Consider the following 12,495-nt stretch of genomic DNA (forward strand, 5'->3'; position numbering starts at 1 on the left):
ATGTCAGTATCGGTCTTATTAGTGTCAAGTAAAGTGTTCTCTTGTTCTTCACGCTTAGCGGGCTGTTGTGGTTCAAGAGAGGTCTCAGTAGATTTAACATCCCGTAAGCCTGTCCAATTTTTGTATTAACATGTTTTGTGAAGCTGAGTCTATGGTCCAGGGTCACACCAAGATATTTGACATCCTTGGACCACTCAACTTCACAGTCCAATACTTTAATTTTGTCCAAGTCAGTCAGTCTAGTCGTGGCATTTCGGCTCTTTGTGAAAAGAATAGCCTCCGTCTTTTGCGGATTGATTTTAATTTGCCATTTGTCAGTATATTCAGTTAGTTTGTCTATGTGTGTCTGTATCTTTGTAGTCAGTAGTGTAGGTGAGCGCGATGATTTGTATATGGCAGTGTCGTCAGCAAATGTCAGTAACGTTGTGTCGGTGTCAGTGGGTATGTCGTGAATGTAGACGTTAAACAGTGACGGTCCCAGGATCGAGCCCTGCGGTACTCCCGCCGTCACTCGTTTAACCGTCGAAAGTCCGTTGTCTACTTGTACGGTGAAGTTACGGTTTGAGAGGTATGAGTGTAAAGTTCTCGTTATGTACGGTGGAAAGTTTAGTTGGATAAGTTTATGTATAAGTCCGTCCATCCAGATGGTGTCAAACGCCTTCTCGAAGTCGAGTAACACCAGTCCGGTATGGTTTCGTCTGTTGAAATTGAGAAGACAGACAGACAGACAAAAAGTATTTATTACAGTAGCTGATCATACATATGCATTGTTATTTACACATATTTTTCTACCCTTGGGTACTTTATATTACATTATTGATCTTAATATATACAGTGGATATTGTGAATTTAGCTTGATGTGTTACATATTGAGTGGCAAAAAAAGAGGAAAGAAAACTTTTCCTCAAAAAAAAGCCACAGAGCAATATTTATAATTATACATAATTATACAAATAAAAAGAAAAAACAAAATAAATGATTTATTCTCATCCAATTATCAATTGCCACTATGGGTCGATCAGTATATATTTTGGCATGGCGTGATTGCCATACCAAATATCGTCTCTTGTGTATTGGCCGAGGCCCGCGATGTTAATATTAGGATGATCCCCACATTTTAGGTAAAAATTTTTAGTAAGCTTTTTCATGTAGTCAAGTATTGTCGGTACGTCAGTCTGTTTGTGTATGTATTTTGAAGAGTAGTAATGTCTAGTCAGTGGGTCCCTTATTTTGTTAAGTACTATTCGTAGTGTCTTATTTTGTAATGTCTGTAGTTTCTGTAAGTTAGTCTTAGTCATCGCGTTCCATGCAGGAGCGGCGTATGTCAGTAGCGGTCTTATTAGTGTCAAGTAAAGTGTCCGCTTGTTTTGCACGCTTAGCGGGCTGTTCTGGTTCAAGAGAGGTCTCAGTAGATTCCACATCCCGTAAGCCTGTCCAATTTTTGTATTAATATGTTTTGTGAAGCTGAGTCTATGGTCCAGGGTCACACCAAGATATTTGACATCCTTCGACCACTCAACTTCACAGTCCAATACTTTAATTTTGTCCAAGTCAGTCAGTCTAGTCATGGCATTTCGGCTCTTTGTAAATAAAATTGCCTCCGTCTTTTGCGGATTGATTTTGATCTGCCATTTGTCAGTATGTTCGATCAGCTTGTCTATGTGTGTCTGTATCTTTGTAGTCAGTAGCGTCGGTGATCGTGATGATTTGTATATGGCAGTGTCGTCAGCAAACGTCAGTAACGTTGTGTCGGCGTCAGTGGGTATGTCGTGAATGTAGACGTTAAACAAGGACGGTCCCAGGATCGAGCCCTGCGGTACTCCCGCCGTCACTTGTTTAACCGTCGAAAGTCCGTTGTCTACTTGTACAGTGAAGTTACGGTCTGAGAGGTATGAGTGTAAAGTTCTCGTTATGTACGGTGGAAAGTTGAGTTGGATAAGTTTATGTACAAGTCCGTCCATCCAGATGGTGTCAAACGCCTTCTCAAAGTCGAGTAACACCAATCCGGTATGGTTTCGTCTGTTGAAGTTGAGTACTGTATTTTCTATGAGTTTTGTCAGTGGGTGTAGTGTAGAGTGTCGTTCTTTGAATCCGTATTGTGTGTCAGGTATAATTTTGTTGTGTCTTATGTGTTTGTTAAGTCTTTTGAGTAGTACCTTTTCGGCTACCTTACTCATTGTGTTGAGGAGGCTGATCGGTCTGTAGTTCTGTGGTATGTCTGGCTGTTTCCTTGGCTTTACTATTGGAAATATGGTGGAGGTTTTCCAAGAAGCGGGAAAGCAGCCTTTTGTCATTATTCTGTTTATTATCCGGGTAAGTAAAATGTAGGCGTTCGTCGGCAGTTGTTTAAGTATTATGTTTTGTAGTCCGTCCGGTCCTGGTGCTTTCCTGTTCGGTAATTTTTTAACTATTGTCTTTATTTCGGAAACTGTGGCAGGGTCTATTCGTAAGTCTTTGTCCCTGTGGAGGTCAGTGAAGTTTTTAATTGTCTCGTGTACGTCTTGTTTCAGGTCTGCGTTTGACATATTGGCATTTTGTTTATGGATGTTCTCAAAGTTTTTTGCCAATATTTCCGCCTTGTCTGCTGGTGTCGTTGCGTAATTGTTGTCTGTTAATTTGAGTGGAGGTATGGATGTTGGTTTCTGCGTCAGTCTTTTTGCTGTCTGCCAAATTTTGTGTGGGTCAGTATTTAAGTTCTCGAGTCTTTTGGTCCAAGTGTTGTTTCGGTGGTCACGTATATCATTGGAAATAATTTTGGTCAGTCTGTTCACATGTTCCTTGAGTAGTCTGTCACCGGTACGCTGCCACAGTTTCTTTGTGTGATTTTTAAGTTGTATTTTCAATAAAATGTGTTCTGGCAAGTCGTTGTCTGGTGTTGTTCTTGAGTCTAGTGTCGGTATAGTCTGTTGTACGGCGTCTGTGATTGTCAGTGTAAGGTGTGTTACAGCCTCCTCAATGTCTGCGTTGGTATCGATTGGCATTGTGTGTCGTGTGTTGTCTGTGATGATGTCTCTGAAAATTGTTGAAATTGAGAACAGTATTTTCTATGAGTTTTGTCAGTGGGTGTAGTGTGGAGTGTCGTTCTTTGAAGCCGTATTGTGTGTCAGGTATGATTTTGTTTTGTCTTATGTGTTTGTTAAGTCTTTTGAGTAGTACCTTTTCGGCTACCTTACTCATTGTGTTGAGGAGGCTGATCGGTCTGTAGTTCTGTGGTATGTCTGGCTGTTTCCTTGGCTTCACTATTGGAAATATGGTGGAGGTTTTCCAAGAAGCGGGAAAGCAGCCTTTTGTCATTATTCTGTTTATTATCCGGGTAAGTAAAATGTAGGCGTTCGTCGGCAGTTGTTTAAGTATTATGTTTTGTAGTCCGTCCGGTCCCGGTGCTTTTCTGTTCGGTAATTTTTTAACTATTGTCTTTATTTCGGAAACTGTGGCAGGGTCTATTCGTAAGTCTTTGTCCCTGTGGAGGTCAGTGAAGTCTTGAATTGTCTCGTGTACGTTTTGTTTTAGGTCTGCGTTTGACATATTGGCATTTTGTTTATGTATGTTTTCAAAGTTTTTTGCCAATATTTCCGCTTTGTCTGCTGGTGCCGTTGCGTAATTGTTGTCAGTTAATTTGAGTGGAGGTATGGATGCTGGTTTCCGCGTCAGTCTTTTTGCTGTCTGCCAAATTTTGTGTGGGTCAGTATTTATGTTCTCGAGTCTTTTGGTCCAAGTGTTATTTCGGTGGTCACGTATATCATTGGAAATAATTTTTGTCAGTCTGTTAACATGTTCCTTGAGTAGTCTGTCACCGGTACGTTGCCACAGTTTCTTTGTATGATCTTTAAGTTGTATTTTCAATAAAATGTGTTCTGGCAAGTCGTTGGCTGGTGTTGTTCTTGAGTCTAGTGTCGGTATAGTCTGTTGTACGGCGTCTGTGATTGTCAGTGTAAGGTGTGTTACAGCCTCCTCAATGTCAGTGTTGGTATCGATTGGCATAGTGTGTCGTGTGTTGTCTGTGATGGTGTCTCTGAAAATTGGCCAGTTGGCTCTGGTGTAATCTAAAAATTTGCGTTCGGGAGTCTGGTCGACGTCTAGTCTGTATGAAATGATCATGAAAACTGGATTATGGTCGGAGTTGAAAAGTGTTTTTGTTATGGGTTCGGATGTTACGTGTAGATTTTTTGTCAATGCCAAATCGATCGTACTGTGATGATGCGTCTGTACGGTGGCGTATCTGGTCGGCGTGTCAGGATAATGTAGTTGTGCGTCTGTGGTGTTGTGTTCGGTCAGGTATTCGTAAAGTCTGTTTCCGTTCGCGTTGTTGAAGTTACAGTTCCAAGATGTGTTATGTGCGTTAAAGTCTCCTGCCATAAGTACAAATCTGTTCGAGTCAAGTAGTCTTTGTAAGTCCGTATGTTCTAGTTTGCTTGCCGGGATGTAAATCGATATTATGGATACTTTTGACCTCTCTTGTATACATTAATAGCTGTTATTTCAGAACCGCCCGCTGTCAGGTTTGGCACTTGCTCGTGTCTGATGTTAGACTTAATCAAAATCGCAGTGCCGCCCCATCCGCGTGCGTCCGTCTGTCTGTCGTTTCTGTAAACTTTGTAATTGTTCATATAGAGTCTGTCCGTAGGTTTTAAGTGTGTCTCGTTAATCAGTACTATGTCCAGATCGTACTTTGTTATCGTCTGTCTCAGTTCGTCAATGTTGTTTTTAAGTCCATTAGAATTGAAATGCATTATTTGTAAGTCTTGCGATTGGTTTATGGTGATGATGTAAGAAAGTTCAAAATTGTTGTGTATTTGTCGTTATAAGTCATGTTTGTGTTTAGTGTTTTTGTCAGTTTGTATAGCTCACTGAAAATTTGCTTTACCTGGGGATCCGCAAATAGCTTCCTGATCTCGCCCATAGCAGTAAAGAGTCCTTCCGGAGTGTTGAGGTCTGGATCGGGCTGGCTGCAGGCAGGCCGTGTTGGTGGTTGCGATAGTGCAGGCCGGATCTGTGATGTTGATGGCGTAGGCTCAACCGGTAAAGATGAGGACTGGATCATATTTCGAAATGATGACCTTGGAACAGGGAGTTGAGGAAACGCTGATTTGGCATTTGGGTCAATATTGGTGTTATTTAAAGCTGACGAAAAGCTCCTCGTCAGCGGCACTGGTGTTGGTGCTGGCCTGTATATTTGTCTTCTCCTGAGAGCATCACTTTCCTTTTTCTCCTTGTAGTTGAGAAGCGCACTGCACTTTGAGTAGTTTGCCGGGTGTTCGTTGCCACAGTTCACACACATCGGTGCCTCAGTTGGCAGTTTCTGGCACGCACCTGGTGCGTGCACATTAAGGCACTTTATACACCTGTACTTTAGGTCGCAGGTGTACGATGTATGGCCGAAGTTCAAGCATTTGTGGCACTGCAACGCTCTGTTCTGTGGTCTGTAGGTCTCCCAGGAGAAGATGTGTCCACCAATATTGGTTATCCGCTTCAGCTCCGCCATATCCTGGTCTTTGTCGACTAAAATTATATATATTGGTAGTTTATGTTGACTACCGTCCGACTGTTTTCGTATTACTTGCACCACTTGTTTTATTTTAGCTCCATTCTGTTGCAGTTCTTCTCGGACTTCTGTCTCAGTTATAGATGGATGGAGTCCCGTAATTGTTATTTTTTTTCCCAGATTTTGTTTTAAGGAGTAGGTGTAGAAGGGGTAATTGCATTCTCGCAATATGCTTTTTAATTGCTCGTGGTCAGTAATTGAATCGGTATAAAATTTGTGTAAATTATTTTTTAGGAACTGATACCTGAAATTGATCTTGGTTGTATCCCGGATATAGCGGATGGTTTTCAACTCTATTTCAGCTTTTACAATGATAGGCGGAATTTTCTCTTGCTTCATGTCTATTTTCTTCGATGGTGCTGCCTGTACGCCTGAAGTGGATGCCTGTGACCCGACATCAATTTTCTCGACCTCCTTGTTTTTGGCTTTCTTCCGCCGTTTGACCTTCTTATATTCCTCAAGCTCTCTGTCCGTGTCCATGTCAGTCCGATCAGATAGCGCATTGTATTTGTTTTTGAGGGTCTCGTTCGTTAATACTTCCATTTTCATTATTTTTAATTTCTTCCCAGGCGCCTGCCTGGGAATATTCTTGTATTCTTCAATATACACAGCACTGATTTTAATAAAGTTAATCTAAAGACTTAGAAAAAAATTAAATTTAGAAAAATCACTTGTTAAAATGGCTTATCCTCTAACCATTAGCAACACCAATCCGGTGTTTGGAAAGAGGAGTCAGCAGAAGGCACGTTCACCTTATAATTTTGACAAGATATTATATATCTTGAGAGAATTACACCCGATTGCTTTTAAAAAAAGCACGATTTTAAATCGATATCGGGTGAATTCCAGACTTTTTGCTTATTACACAAAAATCGAATGACATTCACTGAAAAAACAAATGACTCGAGTACCGGGTAGTGAAACGCAAGAAGCGGTTAAGGCAAAACAACGTTGAAAATGCGAACGGAAATCAGAACGCAACCACTCAGAAGCCATCTACATCGAGAACAGAGCAATTAGGAGCCAAGAAAACCACCGTACCGGAGTCAAGGATACCACCTATTATCGTCAAAGACCAGCTGATTGAAAGTGATTAAATATATCAAAGATACCACAAAAATTAATTTCAGGACACAATATTTAAAGCCACAATTAAACAAGATTCACACCGATACCATTGCAGAACATGAAAAAATAAAAAAAGTTTTGAGGGATTGTGATTTCCAATTATACACTTACACTTTACAACACGATATCCCCAAGAAAATCACTATAACTGGCCTAAATCCCGACATAACTGAAACGGTGGTTTTTGAAGAGCTGAAAGCCAAAAATATTAAGATAAAGCAGGTTGTTCAAATTAAGAAGAAGGAATCGGACGGCAGTCAGCGCAAACTCCCTATATATATCGTCCTTCTAGATAAGGAACAAGAGATGGCCAAACTGAAGGAAATAAATAATATAGAAGGACACATGTTTAAATGGGAGAGTTACAGGCCACTAAACAAAACTATCCAGTGCCACAAGTGCTTAAATTTTGGCCATACCTCGTACACGTGCGACATGCGATATGAATGCATAAAATGCACGAACGTGCACCCACCGGGAGTGTGCACGAAGCCACCAACCGAGGATCCAAAATGCGTGAATTGCCAAGAAAACCACCCGGCTAACTATTCCAAATGCCCAGCTCTAATCAACTATAGAGCAAAAAGAGACAAAGATGCGCTTAAGAGAAACCCAGCATACAAGCCAGCACCAACACCTGCGCCGCTGACGAGGAGCTTCTCTTCAGCCTTACAACCCACCAGCGATGGCCGTAACAACAGATCTGCGTTTCCTGAACTCCCGGTACCGTCATCACCACGAACACAGCCGGCCTCCCAGTATCCATCGACGAAGATCCAGCCAACACCAGAACCGATCCGGCCAGCATCCTCACGAATCCGGCCTACCACCAGCCAGTCCGATCCAGACCTGAGTACACCGGAGGGACTATTTACTGTTATGGGCGAGATCAGGAAGTTATTCGCGGATCCTGAGGTGAGACAAATTTTCAGTGAGCTTTATAAACTGACAAAGACATTGAACACAAATATGACTTACAATGACAAATACACAACCATACTTAACTTTTTGACGGCATGCCCATAAATCACGCATGCGACATACACATAATGTACTTCAACTCCAACGGACTCAAAAACAACGTAGACGAACTGAAACAGACCATAACAAAATATGACTTGGACATTGTACTAATTAACGAGACACACTTGAAACCTACGGACAGACTTTACGTCAACAACTACAAAGTATACAGGAACGACAGACCGACAAACTCACGCGGATGGGGAGGCACTGCGATATTGATCAAGTCTAATATCAGACACGAGCAAGTGCCAAACCTGACAGCGGGCGGTTCTGAAATAACAACTATTAATGTATTCAAAAGAGGTCAAAAAGTGACTATAATATCGATTTACATCCCGGCAAGCGGACTGCAACTGACGGACCTACAAAACCTACTTGACTCAAATACACACGTCTTAATGCCAGGAGAGGAGAGGAGAAGACTTCAACGCGCAACATACATCCTGAAACTGCAACTACAACAACGCTAACGGAATCCGACTCTACGAATATCTGACGAACACAACACCACGGACGCACAACTACATTATCCTGACACGCCGACCAGATACGCCACCGTACAGACGCACCATCACAGCACGATCGACCTGGCCTTGACAAAAAATCTTCACATAACATCCGAACCCATAACTAGAACACTTTTCAACTCTGACCATAACCCTGTTTTTATGACCATCTCTGACAGACTCGACGTCGACCGTACTCCAGAACGCAACATTTTAGATTATTCGAGAGCCAACTGGCCACTTTTTAGAGACATTATCACAGACAATATACGACACACGATACCCATAGAGACCAATACAGACATAGAGGAGGCTGTGACACATCTGACACGGACGATCACGGACACCATCCAACACACAATACCGCTGCGACACGCAAATACATCCACATTTGACACACTACCCGAACAAATATTAGTTAAAATTAAATTAAAAAACAATATAAAGAAACTGTGGCAACGTACTGGTGACAGACTACTAAAGGAACACGTGAACAGACTGACAAAAATTATTCATAATGAGATACGTGAGCACCGGAACGACACTTGGACTAAAAAACTAGAAACCATCAACACTGACCCGCACAAAGTGTGGCAAACAGCCAAAAGGCTGACGAGGAAAACAACACCTATCCCGCCACTCAAACTACCTGACAACAACTACGCCACGACACCAGCAGACAAAGCAGAAATTTTGGCAACACACTTTGAAAACATACACAAACAAAACGCCGACATGTCCAATGCAGACTTAAGACGAGACGTACGCAATTCTATTCAAAATTTTACAGAACAATTTAATGACAAAGACCTACGATTAGACCCCGCCACAGTTTCAGAAATAAAATCGACAATCAGAAAACTACCGAACAGGAAAGCACCCGGACCGGACGGACTACAAAATATAATACTGAAACAACTACCAACGAACGCATACATACTAATCACACGACTGGTCAACCGTATAATGGCCAAAGGCCACTTTCCTGCTTCATGGAAAACATCAACCATATTTCCTATCCTGAAGCCGAGGAAACAGCCAGACTCTCCGCAAAATTACAGACCAATCGGCCTCCTTAATACAATGAGCAAAGTAACTGAAAAGATACTGCTCAAACGCATCAACAGACACATCAGACGAAACAAGATTATACAGCACTCTACGTTACATCCACTGACACAACTAATAGAAAACACTGTACTCAACTTCAATAGACGAAACCATACCGGATTGGTGTTGCTCGATTTCGAGAAAGCCTTCGACACCATCTGGATGGACGGACTAATACACAAATTCATAACCCTTAACTTTCCACCATACATCACTAAACTACTCCATTCTTACCTCGCAGACCGTAATTTCACAGTTCAAGTAGACAACACACCCTCGACGATTAAACTAGTGACGGCGGGAGTACCGCAGGGCTCGATCCTGGGACCGTCCTTGTTTAGCGTCTACATCCACGACATGCCCACTGACGCCGACACAACACTGCTGACATTTGCTGACGACACTGCCATTTACAGATCATCATGTTCACCTACGCTACTGACTACAAAAATTCAGAGACATATAGACTCCTGACCAATTACACGGAAAAATGGCAAATTAAGATCAATCCTTCTAAAACAGAAGCAATTTTCTTTACAAAAAGCCGTTGGTCCATTACACTTACTGACTTGACGAAACTAAAGGTAATGGGCCATGAAGCTGAGTGGTCCAAGGAAGTCAAATACCTTGGCGTAACCTTGGACTATAGACTCAGCTTCACAAAACACACGAATACTAAAATTGGACAGGCTTACGGGATGATGAATCTACTGAGACCTCTTTTGAACCACAACAGCCCGCTAAGCGTGAAGAACAAGCGGACACTTTACTTAACACTCATAAGACCGTTACTGACATACGCCGCTCCGGCATGGAACGCGACAACCAAGACCAACAGACGGAGACTACAAATAGCACAGAACAAAGCACTGAGACTGGTACTAGACAAATCAAGGGACCCACTGACGAGACACTACTATCCAACGAAATATTTACACGAACAGACGGACATACCGACCATACTAGAACACATCAAAAAGCTCACTGAGAATTTTTACCGAAAGTGTAGGGATCACGAAAACAGTACCATCCGCGCGTTAGGCCAGTACACATCAGAAATGATGTGGTACGGGAATTATGCCATGCCTAACTACCTGATCGAGCCCGCAGTAAATACATAAGTCATAAGACACTGTATGAAGGATTTTTTTTTAGGAGATTAAAACTCTTCTCCTTTTTTTTGTCCTTACGCAATAATGTATAAAATATTGTACATATATAAATATATAGACAACTAGCCGGCCCGACAGACTCCGTCCTGTCAAAAAAAATTGTAATGTGGCGGTGTTTTGTGCCTACCTTTTTCTATTCTTTGCAAAAAATTATCCTGAACAGAAACCGTCACCCTGGTAATAATTCGGTGTGAATTAAGAATAATTAAATAAAACACTATAAGCATTTAAAAGTAAGTAATTTTAATAATGTAAATCATAATTCAAAAATCAGTTCAATTTTCATTGTAGTGCTTTGTGATAAACGATTTTTTGTTTGATTACCTGGCGCATAGACAAACAAATCTGATGGTTTTCCAATACGGGAAAAAAACAACATACAATTTTTTCCATGTGAGAAACATGGGTTTTCTAAATTAATACCACAAACACTTAATGATACCATAGACGCACTGGAAACGCATTGGGATGCATGGTGCGAGAACATCTTCTGCTTTATACTATCCTTTGAATATAGTTGGTCGATATTTCGCAACATTATAATTGCCGATCCAACCTTTAATTGAAGATGTGAGGTGACAATCCTAGCAAATCCAGCGAGTTTAAAAACTCCGGTGGATCGTCTTGGTTAGTTGCCGAATCAACTGATTCGCCTGTAATTTGTTCTTGAATTTTGAAATTTAATTAATTACATCAATGTTTTTGGCTGCCAATATAGCTTGATTAAGAGAAAGATATTTCTATGTTTATATAAAAGTATTCAAAATTAGATTATCAAAAACTACACAAAATGTCATGACATAGATCATTGTTTTTTTACAAATTGCGTGCCTACTCGATTAAAGAAGAAAAGGGCTGTTTTTAGGGTTTCCCGGCAATTATTCGTTTTTTTTCTCACCGTAACAACCATCCTTGGACTTCAATGAACATTTTAAAAAAAGAATTGGCCAAATTGGTCCAGGCGTTGTTGAGTTATGCGCTTACCAACACATTTTGCGATCCATTTTTGTATATAAGATGTATTAAAACCATAAACTTTTGGGTAAAATACCCCTAGGGTAGACAAACCCACATGTATTCACTGTATTTTCCACTGTATATACTGAATAAATTTTTTCTGTCTGTCTGTCTGTCAATCGACCAAACGGAGACCTATTTTGAGGCTAAAGACAAAACATACTAAGAAATGGTATCTAAAAGTTGGAAAATCGATATAATGGGTGTATCAACCTCGAAGACGACTAATGTCTCAAAAAATGTGTTTTTTTACGGAACGAAACTTTCAGCCGTCGTGGTATGCGCGAAGGTAAATCCTAAATTGCAGGAACTATTTTGCAGATATATATTTAGTTAACATCACTATATCAAACATAAAATAAAGAATCATTTCTATGAAAAAATTAAATGTTATAAATTTTAGTAATTTACAAATAAAAGGCTCTCCAGAATATAATAGATGATATCAAATTTTTCACTTACCAGAAGTGTTCGTCCTTTAAGTGTTGCAACTCTAGGATCTGATACTCTTAGTAAAGGCAGAACTAGATCAGTAACTCGTAACCATGCTCTCCTGCTAAGAGGTGAGTGACTCGTCCCGAATCTGGATCGGCGGCCGAGAAGCGAGCGTGAACAGATACTGTGGTTTGCTGGTACCGAGCTCTGAAAAATTGAAATCAGATAATATTGCAATTTCTTATATACTCAGTTTATGCACTATAAATTAGTTATATTCGATGTTATAAAAAATTGTGAATAGACCTATATGATATTTATTTCACAAAACTTCTTCTTCTTGACCATGAAACTGTTCGATTCTCTCAAGCGATCAAATAAAATTCAATATAATGAAATATATTGCATTCATATTCAAGTTTGTTGATGCATTTATTATATAAAAGATCGAATTCAAATATATTTACTGCTAATTACAAAAAAAACGGGTTGGCCAATCATCGCTCGAAACTAATAAACACTAGTTCTCATCGAGTTCCATCGAATGGCTTTTATTAAA

General features: G+C 40.5%; 1 protein-coding gene across 1 annotated transcript in view; it reads right to left on the bottom strand.

Moving 5' to 3' along the window:
• Positions 1–12,143, bottom strand: part of LOC113374197 (transmembrane protein 132B-like) — a gene marked incomplete at both ends in the record, with an annotated part of 35,396 nt that extends 23,253 nt beyond the window's left edge. The window contains 2 exon segments of the mRNA XM_026614382.1: positions 11,964–12,058; positions 12,061–12,143. Of these exon segments, the coding sequence (XP_026470167.1) occupies positions 11,964–12,058; positions 12,061–12,143 (178 nt within the window).
• Between the last annotated feature and the right edge of the window lie 352 nt (positions 12,144–12,495).

This window comes from Ctenocephalides felis, unplaced genomic scaffold (assembly GCF_003426905.1).
Source record: "Ctenocephalides felis isolate EL2017-DRISC unplaced genomic scaffold, ASM342690v1 CF-g0.4_SCAFFOLD_01640, whole genome shotgun sequence".
Taxonomy (NCBI): domain Eukaryota; kingdom Metazoa; phylum Arthropoda; class Insecta; order Siphonaptera; family Pulicidae; genus Ctenocephalides; species Ctenocephalides felis.